Source organism: Vigna unguiculata, chromosome 9 (genome assembly GCF_037176805.1).
Source record: "Vigna unguiculata cultivar grain cowpea cultivar isolate G323 ecotype 2 chromosome 9, ASM3717680v1, whole genome shotgun sequence".
Taxonomy (NCBI): Eukaryota; Viridiplantae; Streptophyta; class Magnoliopsida; order Fabales; family Fabaceae; genus Vigna; species Vigna unguiculata.
In genome coordinates, this window is record NC_140800.1 from 11,578,442 (window position 1) to 11,605,262 (window position 26,821).

Genomic DNA, 26,821 nt, shown 5'->3' on the forward strand with positions numbered 1-26,821 from the left:
CCCTAACTCTAGGAGGAACGTCTTCTCCCTTCGTCTTCTCTCTTCGTATGGAGTCACGTATTCTCCTTTCTTCCTTTCTCCCTTCGAGTGGGTTTTTCCTTTCTTTCTTTCTTTTCCCTTTTTTCGTTTTTGTTGTCTCTGCGCAACCCAATCTCCACACGAAAACCTAATTTTCAACCCTTTCAATTTTGACGCCCAAACCCACTCCCCAAAACGTGCTTCTGACCCGCTCAATATTCACGCCCAAACCCACTCTCCAAAACCTGCCATGTCTCAAGTAAAATGCTTCAAAAAAATTATTTTTAATTTCAAAAATAAATTCCACCTCTGCATGTCACGTCAGGGAGTGAAGTGTGGAGTCAAAATAAGGGGTCAGTATATCATTTTCCTTACTAAGATCGCACTTGCCAAGAAATATGCTCTTTAAGGTATACCAATTTCTTATAGCCTTTGTGTAATAATGGTACTCTAGCAATCTGATTAATTTTCATTTCCTTGAACGTATAGTTTATTTGAAATTAAAGTAGCCTTGGAAAATTTACAAAAGGATTGTGAATGGTTTGAAATCAACTAGACTGAATCAGAAACTAGAAGAAAAACATGAAATCAACTATACCTTTTTCACCATGTTTGCTTTCCCATTATGGACTATTATATATATATATATATATATATATATATATATATATATATATATATTTGCACATATTTTCATTCATAACATTCAACATTCGCACAAAAGAAAGATTAATCAAGAAAAGTGAGTTTTCCATAGCAACTTAAATAAGCACAAGCTTATTATAATTGTACATCTACACTTATGCTAAATATACTCAGGACCACTTTTCTTATGCAAAAGTTTAACTCTTGTTTAAAAGTTAGAAGAATAAAGATTTCCAACTCAAAATTTACTTCAGGAAAATTATATTAACGTACAATTTACTTCGTGGCATGTGAAACGAACTTTGTGAGGCTGTAGCAACTAAAGTCATTTCGATAAAATGTTTTTCTCGGTTTAAGCTTTGTTTCTTCTCTTAAAACCTTGCTGAGGCAAACAACTTATTGCTGATAAAGGAAGTGGTGTTACTGAGTCAACACTACAAAAAAAGTGAACATTTGTGACAATCAAAATTACAAGTTTTAGCGGTTAAAAACCGTCACAAATGAAATATCTGACGGTTTAAAAAACCGTCAAAATTACGCATGTCAAAAACAGTTTGTGACAAGAAATATCTAATCGCTGGTATTGTTGTCAAAAATGAAAAAGAAATTACTAGCGGTCAAAAACCGCTACAAAATTTGCTTCTATTTTTTGATATTTTATCATATTTTAACGGTTAAAAACCGTCACAAAATATATTAAATTTTGACGGTTAAAAACTGTCACAAAATATATATATCACATTTTTTACCGTTAAAAATCGTCCAAATATATTACATTTTGATGGTTAAAAACCGCCACAAATCAGATACATTTAAGGTCATCTATGCATTCCTTTTTTAGAACTTTATTAATCTCTTTTCACTATGTTACTATTTTCTTCCGATAAGTCCATGCATAAAAGGATAACCAACCACATGACCATTTGAGATTCTCATTTTATAACATTGTTGATGCTATCAAATTTGGACAGATCTTTCACACATGAATCAAAATTTCCTTATATAAAACTAACTAAAAAATAAAGATAATCACACAAAGGATCGTTTTGATATATATCGTATATAATGTGTACTTTACAACTGTTCCTACAGAGAACAATTAAGATAAGTTAGGCACAAGTGTTACCTTACCCATGTAGTCTGCTATCTCCTCAGTAGGTCTCTTCTCGACTGGCATATGTATGCTTGGACCCGTGAGGGGTTACCTGCAGAAGGGACTCCGAAGCTCAAGTCAGTAAAGGCTCTTAGAAAGTCAAAACAGGTGATTAAGGAAGTAATGAATGTGTACCTTTAATTCGTGGGGTCCATGCATATTTATAGATCATTAATTATGTTTGGCCACGTCATAGGCTGGGCCCTTGCTTGGGCTATAGGTGGGCCAGGGCCTTGGGCCCAAGCCCTTAGTTCGATTGTTGAAGATTGGTGACTTGTATAAGGGTGTTCTATTTTTCACTAAGTCCTCGATTGTTTTGTATAGAGTTGTCGGCCTGATCCAGTTACCTCTTGACAGCTTAGGCCGCTATAGTTTATTTTCGGTTTGTTAGATCAACGTCGCTTCTTAGTGGTTTTAGTCCGGGTGCCTTAGTATGTACATGGTGCTTACTATTATTCGGCTTAGGCCGACCAGGTGCGGTACAACAACTATTGTAGGATAATCATGTTATCTAACCTATACAAGAGGATAAGTATAAAGTGTGATTAAAGAACTTGATATAAGCTAACGAAATGAAATGATAACTTTCTTTCCTATATATGTCTATAAACAATAGATAGTGTTTAATCAACATAAAAAGAAGGCCAAATGCATTTAAATCTGAAGTGTTTTCCTATTTACATAGTGTTGGTTCATCGATTTCGCATCTCTACAAAAGCACATCTACTATGATATTCATGAATTTCTCTGTAAAGGTACTCATTAGTGGCCTCAAGCCAAGCAATCCTTTCCTTAAGACATCATCTGCATAAATAAATTGCTTTTAGTTTTCGTTACAAATATATTATCATGCAGAGCTAACACGTATGGTATGAATACTATATGATATATAGTATAACCAATAGATATATAGTATATCGGTGACAAAACTTACACTTCAATCAATAGTCCTAAAATCTTCATCTAAGTGAAATAATTCCAAATAAAACCTCTTTGGCTCGGTAAATTACCATGCAACTTTCACTTTTCAGTAAAAATGAAACAGTCAATTACTTTGTTTTTCCATCCTATTTTTTCTTAATCTTTTCTAAGCTTGACGAGATTTTATAAATTATGGATACAGGAAAATTAACCATCACCAATTAGAATGCTCATTCAATATTAAATTATCTATTAAATAATAAATTATCATCTGTCTCATGTTCCAACGTTGCTTCCATGGGAAGCCACCAACTTTTAAATCTTACATACAAATTCTCATTCCCCCTTGTTTATAGTAAAATTGGAAAGTGCCACAACTTAAACCCAAGCTTTCTACCTATTTCTCTGCCCCATCAAACTTCACAAATAACAGAAGAACTTAATCTTTTGTATGACTTACATGTTGTTCAGTTCTTGTTAATATGGTTAAATTTGGATTATGTTCTCTAAATACTATTTGTAGGCTTGAGCCTCGTAGAGTTTAAGATTTTTGAAATGGTTTGAATCACCACTTAGTGGTGAAATAGCATACATCTTGGCATATCATTGCCACATCATCAGTAAGCATGGTGATACAGACCTTACAGAAATACTTCAAACTTACAAGAAGAAAAAGTTAAAAGGCTAAGACCAAATTTAATCATATTTATGGGGACTAAAATCATATATATAACTCTTTATATTTATTATATTCAATGGATAAAGTAGCTCCTGCCTACTATAGCATTTTTCTTCAGGACATTATTTTTTGTCCTTTGTATTGTAGGTGGGTGGGTTGAACTAAATTTCATTAAAAGGGAGTGTATGACAACAAAGAGAGAAAGAATACCCCAAAAAATCAGAACTCCACAACTAGCATAATAATAAAATAAAAACAACACTCGATGAAATTTGTTACATGTTAATTATGACTCTAATTTCCTTTATGACAGCTAAAGAATTAATTGGAAAATATACCTTCCACATAGAACCTTGGCTATTTCAGCCCATTTGTTGCCATGTATACAATGAGCTTTAATAAGAGCTAATTCCTCCTCCAAAGTCTAGGGATCCTTCTTTATGTCTGGACTAAGATGATTGCACCATCTGTAAATGTTTGAAATTAATTTCATGATAATGAACATATATATATACCAAAGCCAATGCGTATGTATTTGGTGTTCATGAAGGATTTAGTAAGCAACAGAGTATATAATAATACCAGGAAAAATGAAAAGCAAAAATAACAAAGCTAGTACAACTTAATTGTTTAGTAGCCCATATACAAAGCTATGAGTTGCCAAATCTTATAATATTCTAAAAAGAGTTATTCTTTAAGCTTAGGTATAGTTTGATGAAAGGTTTTAGATTTAAAGGCTAAACATTCTAATAAGTCATATACAATGAAGCTTAGCATTTATCAATACAAAAGAATTAATTAAAAAAAGATAGAAGAATTTCTCACAAAGTTCAGTTAACCTTACTGTTCTCTGCATTGTTTTCCTATTCGACCAGGCAAAGACTGGGATATCAAAGACCATTTTGTAGATCCATGTATAGACACCAGTTCAATTATTTTATCATCCTCCTGCATGTCAACTAAGAGAAGTTAATTATGAATAGAATTGTTAGAAAGTAACAAAAATTGAAAAGGAAAGAACTATGTTTTAACCTCCTTTGTCCAATGTCCTTTAACAAGTTCAGGATTAAGAACTTTTTTCCATCTGTGAAGACATTGAACTTCTGATTTATCCGGAAAAAACTCAGCTGCATTCCACATTTGATAAATCAGTTTCATGAAATGAGCATAATGCTTTCAGAAAGAACTCGATACAAAAGATCTTGAATATATGATGATTATGGTCACATCACACAAAATAATTCCATTGGTTCACCAATATATCAATTATCCTTCACAAAAAATAATGCATTCAAACATTAAGGAAAGATGGAAATAGAGATTTAAGGACTTTAGTTTCCCTGGTTTAGTTCTGACTTAAGCTAATAAGTTCATCCTCAACCCTTTTTAAGGTATATTCTAGCTTTTTTATGCTTCGATGAGTATGCTATGCAAATGGAAAACTGTAGAAAGGTGCTCTGCAAAACTACATTTATTGGGTCATTGTGCAATTTATTACATTGAAAATGCATGAACATAATGGGATATACTCACGAGTCATCATTCTAGCTTCAGCAACACATCCCTGATTAGTTGTAGAAAACCTTCTCATCGCAGAAACACAGCAAACCACCTAGGAAATTGAAGAAGTTGAATCTAAGTACATATATGCACTATATGGTATGAAGACGTCTAGGACTCAAAAGCACATGATCTAGCTTTCTCTCATTTCTAGAGCCCGATAATCTCAAGTGTGAGAAATGTAAGATATATATCTAAATATTTATACAAATTCATAGACAATGATAAATATATAATGTTCTTACCACATCTGCAAAAATCAACATGTTGTTAGAACAGGACAATATTGAGTCCAACCAAACAAAAATAAACATTTTTAAAATTATCACTCTCCAAACAAATGTTACTTCTTTCCCAAAAAAAAAAAAATAATTGAATTAAAGTAATGGATCAACAAGATGTAATGCAATATGAGCCTGAAAAGCAAATTATAAGAAAAGAGATTTGCAAACAATATCAGTTGTTGTCATTATTGATGAGTTACATACTCACCAACCTTGATTTCCTGCAAAATGATTTAGTCCATAAAACTAATCATGCATTTTCACTTTCATATTTACATTTAAGCTTAATGAAAACACTGGTTCAAAACCATTACCTTCTTCATGTACTTTTCTACAAGCCAAGGCACTTGTGATTGACTCTTGAAGGCCACCAAAAGTTGTTCCCTTCCATACATGCCCAGTCACCAGCTGGAAAAGCCAAGTACATACTTCCTAACCTGATGTTGCAACCTCCATAATAACTTATGTCCCCCAACCCTGTAATTTTTAAACAACCCTTGAACTTAGATCCTTAAACTTAACTTTTTTAATACTTTTTGCTATCAGTGTTCAACTAACTTTGTTAATTTTAGATGTTTTAATACTGTCACTAATTTCAGTTTGATAATCAGCACTAAAATTGTTTCACCAAGCCCAAAACATGTGTCAGAAACATCTTCACTTTTTTAATTTCGGTTAACAACTCTAAAACCAACTTTGATTGTTAGGCAACTATTAGAAGAAGTTATAATCAACAATTTTCTTGTAGTGGAAATGGGCATGCTATAAAATCTTAAAGAACTTTCAATAGAAGGGCAAATGAACAAGAAACGAGATGCTAGGGACCAACCATCCATGATACGAAACAAGAACTGAGGAATGCCAGATGTGTCCCACCCGGTTGTTCAACAAAGAGCTGTTTTTGACACAATATAGGCACCTAGATACCTAGGCCACCCTTTACTCTCTAATGAACCTTCTTTGAAATCACTTAGAAACTTCTTCACTATTTCATCCACTTTCTCTTCTGTTAGGTTATGAGCATCACTCAACACTCCTCTTGCCCATGATTCCTTAGGGAAACTCTGAATTTGACATGATTAAACAACAAGACCTTAAGAAAATTAAAGGAAAGGAGATGCAATAATAAACTAATATATGTTATAGGAAAGTTTTGAATAAACTCAAGGTTAGATTGCATAACATATGGATTGGCTATTAATTAAGTATTCAGAAGAGAGGAAGTTATTGGCACAATTAGAGAGTTTATCCAAAAAAATAGGAAAAGAATTTATTGGCACAAGAAATTGGTGCCTACCTCTGCTAACTGCCCAAGAAAGGACGATACATTCATAATTGTTGGTGAATCAGATAATTGGAGGAGGGGCATGAGCGATTCTACAGTTATTTTAGTGCCATAGTAATTTATTTGCAAGCATTCTTTAGCTAACTCGTATGTTTGAGTCACTGTCTTTGTTCCTTGCTCATCTGGTACCAGCTAAAAACATGGTAATTCAGTTTCTGTTTACAAATCTTCTAATAACACATAACTACTCAAGTTCTTCATACATCCAAAAGATCTATTGAACGTTTTGATAATAACAAGAAAAATAGCCCACTCAATAACATTCCAAAAGAAGAGCCAATTCCAAAAATCTTAACTATTGTGAAAATGCTTTCATAATTCCTTAACTGTGTTGGGCTTAACAACAAATGCAAGTTCATGATATGAGAATTTCGCAAGCCTTTATAAGCTCTGCTTTTACTATTTCAATATTTCATGAAAAGTTGCAAAACTTTAGGCCCCTTTTAGACAACCTTCCATATCTATTAATTAGATTTCACAAAACGAGTAGAGTGTTACCCCACGATTCAGGATTACTTTACTGATTAAATCACTGTCTTTAATTACAACTCCACCAATTCCCGCATTGTTAACCTGCATGGAACAACATTTCATACTAAAATATGCTAATACAAAATTTACTAGATGTGAAAAACTGATTCCCTTCAAACCATCAAAAGAAATTATCCTAACTATGAGTAGATGTAAAAGGAATCTGTCAAATTGATTCAATGGCAACGGAAGCTTACTTAATACCAAATATTAACAAAAATAGAAAGAGCATAATCATCCCTTTGCCAAATGAAGAAAAGTAAAATAAAGGAGATATATAAAATGCTCAATCTCTTTTTAACCCCAGGTGGTTGGTTCCAGTATCCTAAAACTATAGTGGATGGAGATGACACCAAAATATGCAGAATTTGGCAAAGTGTCAGTTAAAACATATGTGTATTCCTTTGGGGTGGTTCTACTACAGCTAATAACAGGAATGAGACCTATAGATAAAAGACTTGGAGAAAGAACTCTTGTGGGATGGGTAACAATCTAAAGCCTATGAAATTTCAACTTAAGTATATTAATTCTTTAGTACAACCTCAACTCATCAAGGCATTTACATGATTCAAATAAATTAGTTACTCTGTGCCCACTCAAATATTGTTTCTTCCCTGTCATTATAGTTATTCACCAAACTCAAATATAGCAGGCATGCATTTAGCAGAAGAACTAATGTTAACCATCATAAAACTATAATCACTAATGCAGAATCGTGTTTTTACATTGCCTTATAGGCTTTGGTTATTGCGGAACCGAAGCCTATAAGGACGCGGTGACATTTTTGAAATTTTTCGAACTCTTTTGCCTCGGGTCCCAATCCAACTGAAGCCTATAAGGGCTTTTATGCTTCGGTTATCACTCAACTGAGGCCTATAACATGTCAGAGTTCTCCAAATTTTCAAAATTGCCATCGACGGCAGAGGCTTTGGCCTCAGGTAGGACCGAGGCCTATTCCACTTTATGCCTCGGTTATTAATTGAACCGATGCCATATCCCTTATTTAGGGTTCCAAATTCGCGAATCCAGCACTGCTCATCTTCATCCCAAACTCGAAGCTGTTGTCCCTCTCTACGCGAACTCCACCACACTCCATCGCACCATTGCGCCACCGTCCGCCACAAACACCACTGTTCTCCGACGAAGGTTGTCACTACTCTGTGCCACTTTGTTGCGACGTTGTGGCTATACGTCAACGGTGCAGGAAGGTGGGTTCGTTCCAGCAAGTTCGTGTTCGTGGCGGAGAAGAATGAGGTCCTACGCAGTTCAGGGGTTGTTGCCGCAATGGTCTGATGCGGTTGCTCCGATGAAGGTTCGAAGGTGCTGCTGTGGAGGAACTCTGGTTCGTTCCAGCGCCTCACTCGTGCTTTGGGGTTTCATGTTGGTGGCAGATGACTCGCGTTCTTCTGTTAGGCGCGATCTGGATTGCTTTTCTGTTGAAGATGGAGGCAGCGTAGTGATCTCTCACGATTAGGGTTTCAAACGATGGTGAGGTTTGTTGCAGTGGAGTTCGTGGCGAAATGGTGGTGAGGTTCGTTTGCGGCAAACGGTAGTGAGGTTCGCTACGGTGAATCTCTAAAAATTTAGAGACTCTATGGCCTCGGTTTCTAGGATAACCGAAGCATAAACGTGGATCTATGGCTTCAGGTCACACTCGAGGCCAAAAACCTTCACCTTTTGGCCTTGTCCCAATATGTTTCGATTCGAGAACCGGTGCAGAACATAAAAAACAACTACTACCAAAAGCCCTTCCTGCACTGGTGAATGCATGATAAACATTAAGAAAAAAATAAGTTATACAGTGTCATCGATCTAATCACAAACCACAATATGCACCAACTTTGTTCACTTTTACAATATTTGTGTTAGATATTAATTCAATGATGATCTGTGATGGAATGGTAGTGTATAATAGACTATATAACATTATAATTAAACAACTATTAAATTTAAGCAAAGCCATATTTACTCTAATTGAATATTACATTCTCTATAGAAAATAATACATTAAGACTTTGCAAGTATGTGAATAAAATGGGTGTTTAATTGGAATAGAAATTATGGCTAATTAATGCAGCATTTTGGTTTTGGCAAGGCCTGATATCTGGCTGAATCTTATGTTTGAATTAAAGTGTAAAGATGTATATGCATGCAGCAGAGAGAGCTATAAAAAACAGGGATTTGCGACACCAATTATTTAGGAAGCACCATAGAAGGCACAACAGAAGCAGAAGTCCATGAAAAGCAAGTTGTCCAATGGTTGGTAAGTTATAGATTTCAGCTCATTTCTTTGCTTTTAGCTCATTAAGTTATAGATTTTAACATATGTACAATTCACCGTAAATAATACTTTAATTGAATATTTGAATGCCTCTACTTTGTTTTTAATAACCTTTTCCTACTATTTGTTTATTTACGTTTTAGGTTACCAGGCTTTATAAAGACAAAGACCATGTTGAATTCGAATTCACTATAAATTGCCTGTAAAGATTGTTTTTCCAAGAAATTTCTTGGGCGGTGTTGTTCCTGGAGAGAATGCGACAGACTTATGATGCTTGGTTTAGGTGACATGGTATGACATTCTTACCCTCGATCTCTAACGATATGTGGATTTGTACGTAACTGTTTCTGAGTTTTAGACTCTCTTTTCAATTGTTTACTGTCATATGAAGTACTACTGTGTTGTTTTGGATTTACTGCGCTTAATATTGAACTATAGAAAGCTTCATGTTGTTTGATTTAAATCGGTTGTGCAAATTTTATATGTCGTGCACTTCTTTGTCTTATTTTCTTCATGCATCCTACCTTGCTAGGTTTTATGTATGTTATGTGGATTAACATGTATTATCATTATGATTTTGAACCCCTTTTCAGGGAAATATTATGTCATATCATATGCAAGAGCAATAAAATTGAAAAAAAAAGATATGGCTATTGTTCACTTTGTTGTATTGTACATGTTGTTGTAACCTCCTTCCCCTGAACCAATTTATATTGGACTAAAATTTGAAAGGGTGTTTAACTTCTCATGCTACAAGGTGGTTTGATTTCATTGACATTTATGTTGTAAGATTGCATTGAATGTGATATGTTAAATGCTTATGCTTTCTTTGTGCTCTAGTGCTTGTATTGTTAAACTATCAATTATTTGTTTACAATATCACCGTAGGCTGACCATGTTTTATAAATTTTTGTCTACTTTTATAGGCTATCCTATGAATGCTCCTGGCTTTAGTCCTCTACTTTGATTATCGCAAGAGCAGGGACATTGTAAATCTCTGAGTTACATTCCTCAAAGGGGCACAAGTACATATGGTATGCACTACCTGGGTATGCCATTGGTTTAGTAACTGCTTTGGCTACTGGTGTCTTGACTCACTCATCTCAACCTGCACTTCTTTATCATGTACTTCTGTTTTTCTTTTTATTCTTGTCATATACTGGTTTCATAGATACCTTTACTTTTTTTACATCATTTATTCTAGAACTTATGTTCTTGTCATATTTATTATGTTTGTGTGCTCATGAGTAGGGAAGACATTAAATACATCTTATTAAACACTTTAAGTTACTCAAGATCGTTTGGTTCAACTCACGCATGTTTTTCTTTATTATCAATCAGTTTGGCACTAGTTCTCTGCTCTAGCGTGTTCTATTCTTGATTTAGTTTTTTTGTTTGCTTTGGATTAGCTTGTTCCTGAGTAGATTATTGTATTTTAGTGCATTTCACTCTTCTTCCCTATTTGAATTGGTTTTATTTTTTCTTTTGCCTATTGTAGTTCTTCTGCAAGCCAATATATGATAGATTCTCTCATTTTCTGGACACTTTACTGTAATCTTTCAAGTTCCACATGTTATTATTGTTGATTCATTTTTTGAATCACCCTTCAATTACCATGTTGGCGTGAATGAATGGGTGAGAAAGTTAATGCTAGGTTGTTGCTTGAAAGCATATAGGAAACTAAGAAATCACCAATGAGACTCATTACTGTTGGTGGAGTAAGACTCATTGTTTCAACAAATTTCATCTAATAGTGAATAATATGTTTCAAAGAGTATTAGAAAGTATATTACTAATGTTTCAGTAAATTATTTTTATATTGACTTTCTTATCTCCCTAATGAAAGAAGCACTTTTAATTTATAAACAAACAAGGACAATTTATATGATTTTGTTGTTTGGAATTCGTCAAGTTTAGCTTAGTGCAAAGATGTTATGGCAATGATATACCTGCATGAACTATGAGTCATGGCATTGTCGTCTATATCTGGCTTCCTACTTGTACTTTTACATTCTGACAAGAACTGAATTATCTTAAATTGATGACAGATGACAAATTCATCAATGGAGTTTGATCCACAATATGATGCAGACAAGGGTCATCATGTTGTTTAGTGATGAATTTTGATAAACCTATGATGGTAAAAGAATGACATTTGGTATGTCTATTTTGGGTTGTAATACATTATAACATATGTTTACATTCTTTTTCTTGAAATCTTGTTGATGTAAGTGTAATGATACTTCTCTTTTTTTGCCTTAATTATATATTTGATTGAATTTCATTTGAAATAAGATTTAGAATTTTGGTTACAAAATTTTGGAAATTACAAAGACTTAGTAATCTTGGAAATTAATCAAATAATGAAAAAGATTGAGAAATTTAATGAAAATAGAGACCTACTACCTTTTTGACAGTTTTAATTGACAAAATCTATATTTTGTGGCGATTTTTAACCGTTAAAATATAATATATTTTGTAGTGATTTTTAACTGTTAAAATACGATATTTTTTGTAGCAGTTTTTAATTGTCAAAAAATGATATATTTTGTGTTGATTTTTAACCGTTAAAATATGATATATTTTGTGGCAGTTTTCAACCGTCAAAATATTATAAAATATAAAAAAATAAAGATAAATTTTGTAGCGATTTTTAACTACTAGTAATGTTTATTCTTTTTTGATAGTAATATCAGCGGTTAGATTTTTTTGTCACAAACCGTTTTTGAAATATGTAATTTTAATGATTTTTTAAACCGTCAGAAATTTTATTTGTAACGGTTTTTAACCGCTACAACTTGTAATTTTAACCGTCACAAATGTTTATTTTTTTTGTAGTATATCAACACCTTCCAAATGGTGTTAATGTCAAATTAACAGAAGGAATTACATTGAATTCTTTTAAATAAAATCAAGACCGAATTGAAGAGAAAAAAAAATTAAAAAATCACATTGAATAAATTTTGAAAAAATGTTAAAACCAAAATACAAATTAAATTTAAATTATAATACATTATTGAGTTGTATTTATATTGAGATGTAAAAATATCGAGATGTAAAAAATAAGAAGTAGCAAACTTAGTATTCACATGATTATTCATTAAATATATATTATAATTAATCTTAATTCAAACAAAGTTTTTTAATTAGATCATGAAATAAAAGTTAATATATTTAATGAATAATAACTTTTATTTAATGACATACATTTATTAGGTTATTTACCAATAAAAATTGCCTATCAACTCATCTCGATTTTACATAAATACTTATTTATAATTAACTCGTAACTAAATAGAATAATAGAAAGAAATATGATATTATTTCATGTGATTATTCAAAATAAAAACATTACATAAAAGAACTATTGAATCCCTCCTTTTATATTAGAAGGTATAAAATTATTTTTGGATTCATAAACACATTTATTAGGAAAAGGGTAAATTTGATACTTGGCATGATAACAAATGGCCTTAATGTTTTCCTATAACGCCTTCTTAGATATCCATCTACTGAGCATGTCAAAACATTCTTCGGGTTTGTACAATGGAGCTGTGTGGCCTGCAGCCTGAAATTATCAAAGCAAAAAATAATAGAACATTAAACTAGAAAAAATTTACACACAAAAATTTACATCATTCTCAAGTGCATGTTGTTGGATAAACTTTATGCTAGTAGTTGCATTTAATGGTGTTGGTAGAAGTGTCCTAAAAAGTGCAACGGTCAGGAGTGTATCTTGTAATGATTGTCACATGAACTATAGTTCATTAATTATGGTTTAAGTAGAGGTTATTGAATGCATGTAGTTGAAGGGCTATGTCTAGAGGCTTATAAGTAGACCATGTACTGCTCATTGTAAAACACAACAAGTTATAATATACAAAAGTGTTTTTCCATAAACTTGTTTGTCAACAAATTGGCATCAAAGCTTGAGAGCCTGAGTGCCTTAGTGAGTTAGAGAGAGTCTTTGAGAGTTAGAGTCTTTGATCGTGATGGCCAACTTAGCTAACAACATCTCCTTACTAAACTTATCGAAAGGCGTCAGTTATGATAACTGAAGTCTACAGATGAAGGCTCTCTTTGGTTCCTAGGAAGTATGGGATGTGTTCGAAAATGGGCACCAAGAACCAGAGGATATTGAAGAACAGATGATTTCCTAGCTTGCTACATTAAGAGCAGTGCTGGTAAAAGATAAAACAAATTTGTATGTGTTGTACCGAGCTAGAGGTCGTGAAGGTAGATGCCACGGAAGTCAGTCAAGCAACTCAGGATTTGAATGCTTCAAATGTCGAAAGTACAGTCATTTTGCTAAGGATTGCAACTCATGAATCAAATATTATAATTGTGGGAAGGTCAAACATTTCATAAAGGACTTTCGATCTAAGAGCAAGAAGGGAACAAACTTCCTCTCTAAGGACACTAAGGAAGAGGGGGCATTGATGATGTTGAGGAGTTCGGGTTTCGAGCCAAGTCCGAGTTGTTTTGAAAACATGCTTTGGTACTTTGATACAAGAGTAAGTAGTCACATGTTTAGGGATGAAAATATTTTTAAGGAGCTCACTAAAGTTGAGGCTAGACACGTAACGTTTGAGATGCATCCAAGGTAACGATAAAAGCCTAAGGTACAATCTAGTACCTACAGAAGAATAGCCTAATTGGAGAAATTAGATATGTGTTCTATGTACCCGATCTCAAGAGCAACATATTGAGCATGAGCCAACTTATTGAGAAAGGCTACTCAGTTATGATGAAAGACCGAGTACTATACTTGAAGGACAAGTCGAATCGTTTGATTGCCCAAGTTGAAATGAAGAAGAACAAGATGTACAAGCTGGACTTGAAGATAGTTGAAGAGCTGTGCTTGAAACTTGACATGGGGAAGAAGCTATGATGTGGCATTTTCAGTTTGGCCATTTGCATTTTGGTGGGCTAACCGAGTTGGTTAAGAAAGGGATGGTGTGGGTACTCCCAAGTATGAAGTTTATAAAAAATGTTTTATGAGGAATGCGTGCTCGGGAAACATCTGAGGACCTCATACCAGGGACTGTCGAGTACCACACAAAGGAACAACTTGGATTGGTTCAAAAAAATCTTTGTGGACCGATTACTGTTGAGTCTTTCAGTGGGAAAAGGTATTTTATTTCCTTCATAAATGATTTTTTAAGAAAAGCCTGAGTGCATTTTTTCAAGGAGAAATCTTAGTTGTTCGAAGTGTTTAAATGTTCAAAGCAATGATTTAGAAAGAGATGGACATGCGTATCAAATTCTTTAGGTCTGACCGAGGAGGCAAATTCATTTCATCTAAGCTTATGAAGTATTCTGAGGAACGATGGATAAAGAGATTTCTAACAGCACCATACTAGTCCCAACAAAATGGAGTTATTGAAAGGAAGAATCAAACCATCCTTGATATGGTTCGAACAATGTTGAGAAGAGAGAACATGCTTAAGGAGTTAGGGGCAGAAGCAACGTAATGTGTAAGACCCGAGAAAATTAATTAATTAAATAATTAATTAATTAATTAATACATGCGGGTAGTGGGAGCCTTTATGGCAATTAATGCTAGCTTATATGACATTGAATAGTGCTAGCTCAAATGTTTGAGAGTACTTGATTGTGTTGAGAGGACTTGGGTTTGAGTCTTGTGTATGCAAATTTTTTTGTTATTTTAATTGTTTTATTTTGATAAAATGTTGAATCATGATGAGTGATAATATAATCCTAGATTTATAGGAATCATCACAAAACATAAATTGGTGGAATTGGTTGTGCACTTACTTTGGAAATTGAATGGTTGTGTCATCGAACCTTGGCCTACGCAAAATAACTTTCCTTTTTGCCAAATTTCATTTTGGCATGAATGTGAAGGAATAGAGAAACCCTGCCCGTCTTAGAGGATAGATAAGAGGGTTGAGAAACCATTGATTAATGGTTATTGAATAGCCATTAATCATTTTTGTTAATCAATTTCGATTTTGTGGAGTAGAAGGTAATTAAGGGGTAGTAATGGTGAGAAAGAAGGGAATTGGAGGAGAGTAAAACATTGCATTTTTGGGTGGGTCTTGGGCAGAAGATTTCTAGAGCACTAGAGTTGCATTGCAGAAGGGATTGAGAGCTATTGATTGGAGAGGCAAGGGGAGGCTATTGGAGATCACAAAAGAACTCTTGAATTGTCAATTTTAAGCAAGGAATCCAAGTTCGGGGAGCTCGAACTCATTGATTTTTATGTTTTGGATATTGTATTTGAGTTTTATAAAGTATGGATTTGAGTTATTTTACGATGAAATAAATGTTTAATTTTCCCGCGTTTTGGGAAAGGACAATATAATAAATGAGGATTATTTATTATTTCTGTTTTATTTTATTAAAATTCGTAACATCCGCCGAGATGTTACACAATGTGTCATCTATGTGCAAATTAGGTGCCAACATGGTAAGTTAAACAACAAGACACCACAATAAGTCTTGAGTAGGAGGAAGTCAGATGTGTCTTATCTTAAAGTGTTTAGGAGCATTGCTTATGTCCGTGTTCCAACTTAACAAAGGACCAACCTTGAACATAAGAGCAAGAAGTATGTGTTTATTGGGTATAATGAAAAAACTAAAGCGTACAGGTTGTTCAACCCAATAACAAAGAAGTTCATGATGAACCGAGATGTTCAAACTGATTAAGAGAGTGAGTGAAACTAGAACATCTCGGAGGAGGAGTCTACTAGAAGTAGAAGCTCGAAAGTTGATACACCACCTACCGTGAGATATCATGAAATTTTTGATGAAAAGGATGAACCTCAAACACCTATAGCAAGAAGTTTGCAAGACATATACAACTCCACTAACGGAGTGCACATTGTATGTTTCTTAGCATATTCATAAGACATGAGCTTTGAGAAGGTCGTGCAAGACAAGAAGTGGCAAAAGGCAATGGATGAGGATATTGGGGCAATTGAACGCAACAACACATGGGAGCTAACCAATTTTCCTAAAGGAGCTTAGTCTATTGGCATAAAGTGGGTGTACAAGAAGAAGACGAATGTGGAAGGAGAAGTTGAGTGATATAAAGCTCGATTCTTAGTGAAGGGATACGAATAGAAGGAAGGGATAGACTATGACGAAGTATTCGCCCTAGTGACAAGGACGAAAACAATTAGACTGCTGATTTTCTTAATATCTTAACATAGATGGACGATCTTGCAAATGGATGTGAAGTCAGCATTTCTAGATGGAGTCTTGGAGGAGGAAGTATATACATAGAGCAACCATTCAGATACATGCGAAGAGGCAAAGAGAAGAAAATGTTGAGATTGAATAAGCCACTTTATTGTTTGAAGCAAGCTCTACGAGCATGGAATGAAAGAATTGACACTTACAAAAAGAATGGGTATAAGTAGAGTCCTTATGAACATGCTCTAGCTAATTGAAGGTTTTAAAAAAGTGATGAAGAAGGAGTTAAAGATGAATGGCTGGGGACTTATGAAGTATTTTCTTGGTTTGAAACTTGTTCAAGGAGAGGCAGGCATCTTTATGTCCCAGGAAAGGTATGATGTGGAGGTCTTTAAGAAGTTTAAGATGATAAGTTGTAACCCGGTTTCCACCCCTATGGAATTTGGTACAAAACTTTCTAAGTATGCAAATAGAGACCTAGTTGATGTGAGCAAATACTGAAGTCTGATTTGAAGTCTCATGTATCTTACAAATACTAGACCATATTTAATGCTAAGTGTTAGAATAACAAGTCGATATATGAAGGAGTCGAGGTATAGTCATTGGAAGGCACTAAAGCGAATTTTAAGGTATGTGAGAGGAATAATGTCTTTTGGCCTAATGTATACTAGGACAGATAATTACTAACTAGTTAGTTACTTGGACAATGATTGGTATGGAGATGTTGATGATCGGAAAAGCACCTCTGGATATATATTCTTCATGGGAAACAAAGTGTTCACCTGCCTTTCGAAGAAATAAACCATTTTAACATTGTCAACTTATGAAGTCGAGCACGTTGCAACATCCTAGAGAGTTTGCCATACAATTTACCTTAGAACCTTCTAAGCAAACTAGAGATGAAGTAAGAAAAGGGGATTGTCATTCAAGTTGATAACAAGTAGGCCATTGAATTGGTGAAAAACCCGGTCAATCATGAGAGAAGCAAGCATATTGATGTTCGATTTCACTTCATCGGAGAACAAGTAAAAGAAGGAAATGTGGAATTAGAGATATCGCAAGCCGAGAACAAGTTGTAAATATGTCCATGAAGCCACTACTAACCATTCTGTTCGAGAATAACAAGAGGATGCTTGGAATGAAGGATAAGAAAAACATTTAAGTTTATGGGGGTTTATTGTGTAAACTTAAATGTTAGTAGTTGCATTTAATGGTTTTAGTAGAAGTGTCTTAGAAAGTGCAGAGGTCAAGAGTGCATCTAGTAATGATTGTGGAATGCACTGGGAGTTCATTGATTATAGTTTAGGTAGTGGTTGTATTGAATGCATGTAGTTGAAGGACCTGTCTAAAGGCGTATAAATTGACCATGTACTGCTCATTGTAAAACACAACAAGTTATAGTATACAAAAGTCTTTTTCTAGACACTTGTTTGTCAACACATGTAATAATGAATTAGAACTTCGTACTGAAATTGGGGTAAGATGTTTGTATCAATGACTATCAATGACAAGTGGACTTAACCATTCAAAATTACCTAGCTCAAATAAGATATAATAAATTTAAGATCAAATTCAACTATATTATATTATTTATATGAGTGTACCATTGAAAGTTACCTAGATCAAATAAGATATGATAAATTTAATATTAAAACTAAGTTATACTACATTATTTGTGTGAAAGAGAATGAGATACTTGCCTTCACAGTTGTAAATGTCATGCGATTAGAGTAAGTCCTTGTGTATCTACATGTAGGAAACACAAACATTAAGTGTATAACTCAATTTTTTTTAATATAAATTAAGCATGGTTACGTATAACTACATTAGTGGAATATCGCCCACATTCTTGGTCTATAGGATATTGTTGGAAGACAACAACCTAATAGACAAGGTTCAAATTATTGTAAGAAAAAGATAAAGTTAGCAAACTACCCTGCAACTTGGCCATTTGAATTCCATGGCCTCCAATCGTCAACAATAGAGTAGTTTAAAGATCTTATCCATTCTTGAGTTCCCAAGAAAGGAGATGCCATGTCATGATCGCCACTATTATTTATCATAAGAAATTTGAGTTATAGTTAATTTATTGTATAGTCTTACCTTATGCAATACATAAGAGCGTAGAGAAGGAACATTGACCTGTATATTAGTGAACGATAGCCATTTCTACTAAGATTTGCGTGATATTCAACACTACTTAAGATATCATACTTGAAACGTGAATCACGATGACAACGAATCCATGTTCCTATACTTCCCTGCAACATATGCATTTGTAATTTTTTTATAATGTAGCATTGTTAGGTGCTAACAAAGTGTGTAAAGGAAAACCACTATGAAATCACCTTGTGAATATGAAGTGCAGTTTGAACATTATCATCATTTGCCCAATAAGCAGATAAGAATTCCGTATAAGTCTAATGGTGGAAAGGAAGCAAACATCAGTGTGTAAATACATAGAAAAGAAACAATAATTAGAGAACATTTATCATTCAATGAAGGCATGGACACTACCAGACATGTTACGGCTGGCAATTTGAGATCAGTTTTCAAGAAATGCTTTCTAGGAAATTTCTCAATTAAGGATCTTCTCAAAGGAGATACGATATGATCACTCTCACACCATGGCTCCAAAATATTGTAGATAGAAATTCTTGATACAAGCTGTGGCAGTGGAATTGTTAAATTGGATACAATTTTCTAAGATTTACAAGAAAACAAAAATTTAGAAACATAGATTCTACTCAAACCATAAGTAAAAGATAAATTTAGAAATTGCAACTATATGTCTAGATAGTTTTGAAAGTTAAGAAAACCTAACATAATCTTGAAAAATGTAAAAGTGACTCATCCATCATACATAAAATAGTAAAAGATGTGAAAAGTAATATAAATTTCTCCATACTTCAATATTTGAAGTTGCTACCTATATCCTACATTTAGTAAATTGTTACTGAAACAATCACTTAAATTATCATAACAAAACAATTTGCCTTTTCTATTTCCTCGAAAATTCTAAGTATGGTACCAAAGTTCCATTTGGTCACTAATAGGATATAGGTATCTTGCCCAACTACCTCAAAATTCCTAATGTTTCATAGTATTTTCAAAATGTTTCCTTAACCATGATCAATACAAATTTTCCTTCATCGATACCTGTTGATATTTTTACTCAAAAATTATATTTATTAAAACATTAAATGGAGACATTTTTTGTTCTCAAACTTATGGGAGATTATTGAACATGGTTTCATTACTAATACAAATATTTTTACACTAATAACTACTTAGAGGAACGAGTTGAAGAAAAATAACCATAAATACTTAAAAATCTTTTATTTTTACAAAAAAGAAGTGATTGATGGAGAAATAATCTCTTGAGCATTATCCAATGATGGAGAAATCGTACACTTTTCGCTTTAATGAAGATACATGTGTAAGATATGATAATAGAAGATGAGGGATAGGTGAAGTTAAAATGGAGAAAAGAAACATAAGCTTTTGTTGATATTTTCATGAAAGTCAAAGTTGATGATTCATAATTTGTCATCAACATTTGGTCATGTCTAACACCTAAATTTTGAAGTTATTAGACATGAAGAGAGGTTTACCATACAAATTTCCTGATCTAGTACAAACCTCAAGATGAACTTTAAGGATAGATGGAAGATATTGTTACACCTCCTTTACCAACACAACTAGATTCTTCACCTAGTTCTAAATGAATATGATCCCTTAGTGAATACATATAAAAAAATATGGCATTGCTTGAGCCAAAATGTTATCAAGAAGCAACAAAGCAAGAAAAGTGGATCAAGGAAATGATGAAAAAATGATGAAAACATTTAAGATGATCGACCTTGGCTAGTTGAATTACTTCCTCGACATAGAGAGGTAAGACAATAAAAAGAAGAAATCTTTACCTCTCAAAAGAAATATATTAAGACTTCCCTAAAGTAGTTTAAGATGTATGGTGAAAAATTGTTGTTACTCCACTAGTGACAAATGAAAAGATGCAAAACGATGATGGAGCACAAGAAGTTGATGCATCATGATAATGGTTACACTAATAGTAATTGGTTAACATGAATATTAGTTCAAGTTATAGCTTCTCACTTGGATTGGGATTTTTTTTCATAGGGATAAAAAAATATCAACAACTGAAGTAGATACATGACAACTGTAAAAACTACAAGTGAAGCAACAAGACGTAGAAGAATATACTTGATGAAATGGAAGAACAACCAGATGAATTTACTATAATATATTGTGATAAGAGGCCAACTATGACAATGAAAAATAATTCATTCCATCATGAAGAAATAAATCACATACTTATTAAATATCACTTCATCAAAGAGGTATAACCAAACATGCAAATTCAACTTGAGTACTACACGATAAAAGATCAAGTTGAAAACATATTCACCAAGACTCAATGTCAATTTAAACAACTAAGATATATACTTGAAATTATGCTGGAAACACAAGTAATATATAAAATCAAAAATTGTAACAATAAGATAATTATAAAAGTTAAGGAAATCTAGAATCATCTAGAAAATTGTAGAATTAGTGGTTGAAGCATATAAATAGGAAAAACCACTTAGTGTAACATACATGAAAGATCAATATATACACCTCCACATTATTCATTATTTCCAAAATTACCCTCTATAACTTATATCTCCTAAATTACTACTCACTCAACTAAAGATGTCTAACATAACAACTACCTTTTTTGTTTCTCTTAAAATTCTAACAAAAATAACAATTGACCTTATGGTTTCTTATTATTTCACTAGAAATTCTAGTCACCAAAATTTCATAAGAAAATAAGGAGAAGAAAAAATAGGGAATGCATACCTTATTGAATGATTCCATATCTCTGTAGCATAATATATTTTCGGAGTCCACATCGATGAAGTTTCCTTTACAATTCTTTTGTAATGACTATTCATAAATTAAGAGACTTCCTTAGTCTTTGATTTTTTTTTTGTTTATTAAATAAAATCCTTAAAAATAGAAATTCATGAATTAAAATAAAATAAAATCACCTCATATAATTCATCAGAAATAAGTGCCATTCCATGAGCAAAGGGGATTGCATAATTTGGCTCCGTTCTCGTTGTTATTGGATTCCCCAAAATGTATCCCTAAAGAAAAAACACTTCATTATTAGTAAAAGAGTTGTTATATAAAAATTCATTTGATGTCAACTTTTATTATTACAATCTAAACAAAAAGGTTTTTCATTTGTTATGCTATTATATTTCTAGCTTTTGCTAAGAATCTTATTTCGAGCTTCTTCATGTTGCATTTTATTATATTACCACAAAGAATACCATATTAAATAGGTCGTGCATAGAATTTTGTTATTATAAAAAATAAGTTAATAAGAATATATATATATAAACAAACAAAAATGTTCAAAATTTGTACTTTCTTAAAAATATTGACATTGATAAGATTTGGAGATTCTTCGTTACATTTAGTTGATTTGACATATTATATAAAAATGGAGTAATATTAATTTCTTTTTACCGATATTTTCTCTTTATGGATAACATTATACTTGAGTTAACCCATGCTTTTTGTCATTCATTTTTTTATAACATTTGTTGTCCTAATATTATTGATTCTATGAATTGTTTATTTTAATCTCAAACTTGTTTCATTTAAGTAAATTGTCATATTCCAGTAATCTCAGAGTGAGAAAAAAAGTTGTTTTAATTTATTTCTCCACTTTTGTAACTACCAGATATAGTATATTTTTCTTTTGAAATGATGTGTCTCTTCCAAGCAAACTTTGACTTATTGAATTTGGTTTATTTTTGTGATCACTAAAGTTAAAATTAAAACTTTCTCGTAATATGTGACTATTCAAAATATTCTACCATTAATCATGGTAATTTTAATATAGATATTTAATTGTAATAAAGATATTTTACATTGTGTATTTTAATATTTTAAGTTCTTTGTCTTATAGTATTTTAAAAAAATATTATACTAAAATTAATGTTAAATTATGATAGACACTTAAATTCAAATATCAGTATATTAAATAATATTTAAATAGATATTCTTGTTAAAGAATGATTGAATTTATCATTTGAAAACATCGTTTATTACATAAGGAAAAAACATACTACCGCTTTTATAATGAAAGTGTTTTCTTTCTAAAGTCATTCTTTTTAATATTTTTTATATCTTTATTGTTGATTATGAAGATATTGTAAATTTAAGTTTGAATCTTTATCATTTGAATCTTCATTTAAGTTTAAATTTTCCTAGTTAATTGTAATTGAGATAAGTTCTTAACTTTCTCATGACACTAAAATATTATCAAATAGAAATCCATTTTAGATACAAAACATAATTAATCACTGTATTAACTAACATAAATACCATTTTATAAATTAAACTATTAATATCTAAAATAGTTTCTATAAATAAAAAATTATAATTGGTTTGTGAATTAAAAATTTAAATTAATTCTAATTACTTATCCAAGTTTTAATTACTAAGAAATTAGTGTTTAAATTAATCTGTAATTTTAAATTATAGATAATTTAAAATCAATAATAGTGAATAGCTAAAATATTGGTAACTAGTATTAGATATCAATTTAAACTCTGAACTTAGTTAATGTAGTAACTAATTATTTTGATTTCTAAAATAATCATTATTTAATTATTCAACAACTCCATACAAAATACATACATTTTCTTTTCATTAATTATGAACGCACTTACATTAAAACTTTAATTTAAAACATATAGCATAAAACAATACTTTAAAATGCTAACCTGGAGATTTATACTTGGTTGAAACCCCTTTTCATTTCCTGAAAGTAATGAAATTTGCTAATAGATATACTTTCAACGAAACTATAGGAATTAAGGTGATGATATGATTTACATTCCAGCCCTCACCAACTGTAACGGTCTAATGATTGTTAATATGTGGTTCTATTTTTTTTTAATCATTTCGAAACTTTTTACCTTGTGCAATTTCTTGAACAATTGCTGGAAGTGGAATGCCAGCATATGAGTCACCAGCAATGTAAACTTCATTTGACAAAAAATTTGGATGATCAATTAACCACTACAAAAAATAAGCATGTCATTGACTAACAAATGTAGATGCAAACACAGCTAAAAACAAAAGAAAAATAAAGTATTTTGAAATAAAGAAATAAAATTTAGATGAATACCTTTCTTAAAAATTGATGGCCTTGACTAGCTAACAACGTGTCACTACTTTGAGCAGCAAGTTCCGTTCGGGCATAAGTAAAGCCTGTGAAAACAGGCAAGTCTACATATGTAATGCTACTAACCTACCAAGAAGACCAAAAAGTATATTAAAAACTGTATTTTAAAGCAGTATATATATATATATATATATATATATATATATATATATATATATATATATATATATATATATATATATATATATATATATATATATATTGGGAATAGTCTAAGTGTGAGTCAAATATATATATATATATATATATATATATATATATATATATATATATATTTATTGGGAATAGTCTAAGTGTGAGTCAAAGTCTCACATTGGATAGAAAAGACAAAGTTGAACACTATATAAGAATAAAGACCCATAATAGCATTGCCTTAAGGTTTTGGTGTAAAAGTGGTGTCTAAAGTTTTATATGTTTAAGACTAATGTCATATAACCATATAGCCAACCATGACTATAACTCATATGTATGAAAGAATATATAACCAACAGTGGTATCAGAGTCGATGGTTCGGAGTGATTGACCTGCATCACCCAAACTGATTAAACCTAGCTTTGCCTCTTTCTAAGTCAAAACTGAAAACAAATGAAATGCTGTTACCCATTTCAAGAAAAAGCCCAGTCAGAGCTGAGCAACCAGGACCACCGTTAAGCCAAAGCATGAGAGGATCTTCCTTGGGGTTGTTTTCTGATTGAATGAAGTAGTAAAATGTCTGCACATCCTCTGATTCTCCCACTCCCACGTACCTTTCATATCAATTGCTTTCAATCTCATAATTAAAACCATATTGGGTTGGTAGATAGCAAAAAGAGTTTAAAACTTACCCAGTTTCAAGAACAAAAGGAAGAGGTCCCTCGAATCCTGGAAGGAACTTCACTCTGGAGGCAGAAGATGCAGGTTGAAAGGAATAGTGCGATAAAAGAAGTAGGGAAAGTAGAAGTCCATAGTGAACCAGATCTGAAGAAATGAAACGTAAATTCAACTTTCCCATTTTGATGCTCTTATCTCAGCCTTTTCTCTTCACTTTTATAACTGGAACTAGCTTCTTCTATTTTCCTGGTGACCCGTACGTGGATTGAATTAGGCAGACAATAAATTAGGTGTCCATTAATTTCCATCGGTATCTTCTTCTATCATTGCAGGTGCATAAGCAGGTCCACGTGATAAATCTAATTAATTCCTAAAAGTTGGATTCTTCAAAATGTTAGTCCACAAGATTTTTTTATTTAGGGTTAAATATGTTTTTGGTCCCTTAACTTTCAGTGAATTTTGGAATTAGTCCATTTTGAAACTTTGGACCAATTTAGTCCTCCATCTTTTGAAATGCGTGAATTTAGTCCTTTTAATCAAATTTTGTTAAGTTTATTTGACATTTCAAGCGCGTTTCATAATAGTATTTGACTTAACATTAAAGCAAAAATGTGTCAAACAGTATAAACAACTCAAATACAATTCTGAAATGCGTACAAAACATCCAATAAACCTACCAAAATTTGATTAAAAGGACTAAATCCACGTATTTCGAAAGATCAAGGACTAAATTGGTCCAAAGTTTCAAAATGGACTAATTCCAAAATTTACTAAAAGTTAAGGGACCAAAAACATATTTAACCCTTTTATTTATCCAGTTTTCAGGTTTTTGATTTGATTTGATGTGTAGTTATTGAATTCGAAGACTTTAATAATTTTGACTTTGGTCCCTTCTATAAAAGGAGGTGGCACGTTTGGTAGTGGCACGTTTGGTAATTGTGGACAAAATCAGTCACTTCAGATATTAATTGAACATTTATATCGACTTCTATTACAAGATTTATTATTCGATATTTTGATTCAGCTGTGGATTTATTTTTAATTCATTATTTCAATAAATTTTTAATTATTTATTTTAATTTTTTATAATGATATAATATGATGATGGAAATAGTAAAATAAAAAAGTGTATCATGTAATGTGAAATTCTATTTAAATAGAATAATCTACTAAATAAAACATTGCATAATTATAGGAGCAAAAGAGTCATCAGATGAACAGTACCTAAAAGGATTTACCATTACAGTAATTCAGAAGTACTTAAAAGAAATTGAATCAAAAGGGGTTCAGCAGTTATACAAAAGTAAAACTCTTAGAGCAAGGAATGACAAAAGGCATTAAGGCCATAAAACTGCTCCTAAATGCCAAAGATAACAGGACCCACTACACCGCACCACTGCTACCATCAGGTCCACCTATAACATTTTTCCCATCTGCTCCCACCAACAAGGTGATCATCGCAAAAGAGAAAACAAGACAAGCACAACACGAAATAAAAGGGTAAGCTAGTGTAAAATATCTTTAACATATTATAGAGCATGTACAAGACAAGGCAAGTTATTAACAATTAAATAGTAAACACTCAGATCATGTGAGAGCAAACAAATGCAAGTTACTACGACTCGATATCCGGATCATACACTTGATATAGAATTCTAAAGGAAGTATGCACCTGTGTTGGTTTCTAAACTCTGCAAAGTCTAGACGCAAGGGGTTATCACCCAACCACACACAGGGTTAATCCTCTATTGTCTTGGGCCCAATATGTCCCAAGACTAGGACTTCCTACCACTCTCACCACATTAATCATTTTGCTCTATGTGAGCGTGAACAATTGTTAGAGTTCAGGATACCCTCCTTTATCTAGACATCTCTTATATCAAGGTATACACTAGGCATATATATATATATATATATATATATATATATATATCACCAAGAGTTTCCCATGAAACTCCCTTGCCAACACATTCCACATTCCAACAAATATATCATGTTTCTCATTTCATGCTCTCCACATGCACACAAATATTCAATCCAACAAAATCATAACTTATTTCATAATAATACTTCCATTCTAGTCTCATTCAAACATACATGTCAAGCATAGCCACATACTATGAGCAAGGAAGAGGATTAACACAAGCATGGAGCCAC

At 32.4% G+C, this 26,821-nt stretch overlaps 2 protein-coding genes and 1 long non-coding RNA gene across 8 annotated transcripts; 1 reads left to right on the plus strand and 2 right to left on the minus strand.

Annotated features, from left to right (window-relative positions):
- Positions 1-755: 755 nt before the first annotated feature.
- Positions 756-9,234, minus strand: LOC114164107 (transcription factor MYB3R-5-like). 6 transcript variants are annotated; one of them, XM_085667000.1, is made up of 9 exons: positions 7,104-9,234; positions 6,558-6,737; positions 6,090-6,324; positions 5,575-5,737; positions 4,950-5,028; positions 4,449-4,543; positions 4,261-4,364; positions 3,755-3,883; positions 756-1,868 (listed from the first exon to the last, which is right to left on the minus strand). In XM_085667000.1, exons 4-8 carry the CDS (start codon positions 5,653-5,655, stop codon positions 3,841-3,843), a joined length of 402 nt encoding a protein of 133 aa, XP_085523126.1. In that variant the 5' UTR covers positions 5,656-5,737; positions 6,090-6,324; positions 6,558-6,737; positions 7,104-9,234; the 3' UTR covers positions 756-1,868; positions 3,755-3,840. The 6 variants fall into 6 exon arrangements, 5 of the variants coding, with proteins under 5 accessions (XP_085523126.1, XP_085523125.1, XP_085523128.1 ...); XR_003599487.2 differs by lacking the exon at positions 756-1,868 and adding an exon at positions 2,390-2,620 and having other exon boundaries at positions 6,558-6,727; XM_085666999.1 differs by lacking the exon at positions 756-1,868 and adding an exon at positions 2,390-2,620.
- A 10-nt stretch (positions 9,235-9,244) lies between these two features.
- Positions 9,245-11,668, plus strand: LOC114164108 (uncharacterized). The gene is made up of 4 exons (XR_003599492.2): positions 9,245-9,399; positions 9,561-9,708; positions 10,344-10,451; positions 11,466-11,668. It is a non-coding gene; the product is annotated as an uncharacterized LOC114164108 (long non-coding RNA).
- Positions 11,669-12,717: 1,049 nt separating this feature from the next.
- LOC114196279 (serine carboxypeptidase-like 13) lies at positions 12,718-24,938 on the minus strand. The gene is made up of 13 exons (XM_085666606.1): positions 24,679-24,938; positions 24,438-24,600; positions 23,798-23,920; positions 23,586-23,688; positions 23,391-23,428; positions 21,639-21,737; positions 21,448-21,534; positions 19,096-19,245; positions 18,927-18,998; positions 18,721-18,839; positions 18,514-18,627; positions 18,279-18,324; positions 12,718-12,985 (listed from the first exon to the last, which is right to left on the minus strand). Exons 1-13 carry the CDS (start codon positions 24,843-24,845, stop codon positions 12,902-12,904), a joined length of 1,365 nt encoding a protein of 454 aa, XP_085522732.1. The 5' UTR covers positions 24,846-24,938; the 3' UTR covers positions 12,718-12,901.
- Between the last annotated feature and the right edge of the window lie 1,883 nt (positions 24,939-26,821).

Coding starts and splice junctions, on each gene's coding strand:
- LOC114164107 (XM_085667000.1), bottom strand. CDS start 5,655: ATGTATGGAAGGGAACAACTTTTGGTGGCCTTCAAGAGTCAATCACAA. Junction 4,365..4,448: donor AAGGACATTGGACAAAGGAG/GTTAAAACATAG, acceptor GTTGACATGCAG/GAGGATGATAAAATAATTGA. Junction 3,884..4,260: donor GGAAAACAATGCAGAGAACA/GTAAGGTTAACT, acceptor AAACATTTACAG/ATGGTGCAATCATCTTAGTC.
- LOC114196279 (XM_085666606.1), bottom strand. CDS start 24,845: ATGGGAAAGTTGAATTTACGTTTCATTTCTTCAGATCTGGTTCACTAT. Junction 23,921..24,437: donor TGGGTAACAGCATTTCATTT/GTTTTCAGTTTT, acceptor TCTTCTTGGTAG/GTTAGTAGCATTACATATGT. Junction 19,246..21,447: donor ATATGGAATCATTCAATAAG/GTATGCATTCCC, acceptor CCACTGCCACAG/CTTGTATCAAGAATTTCTAT.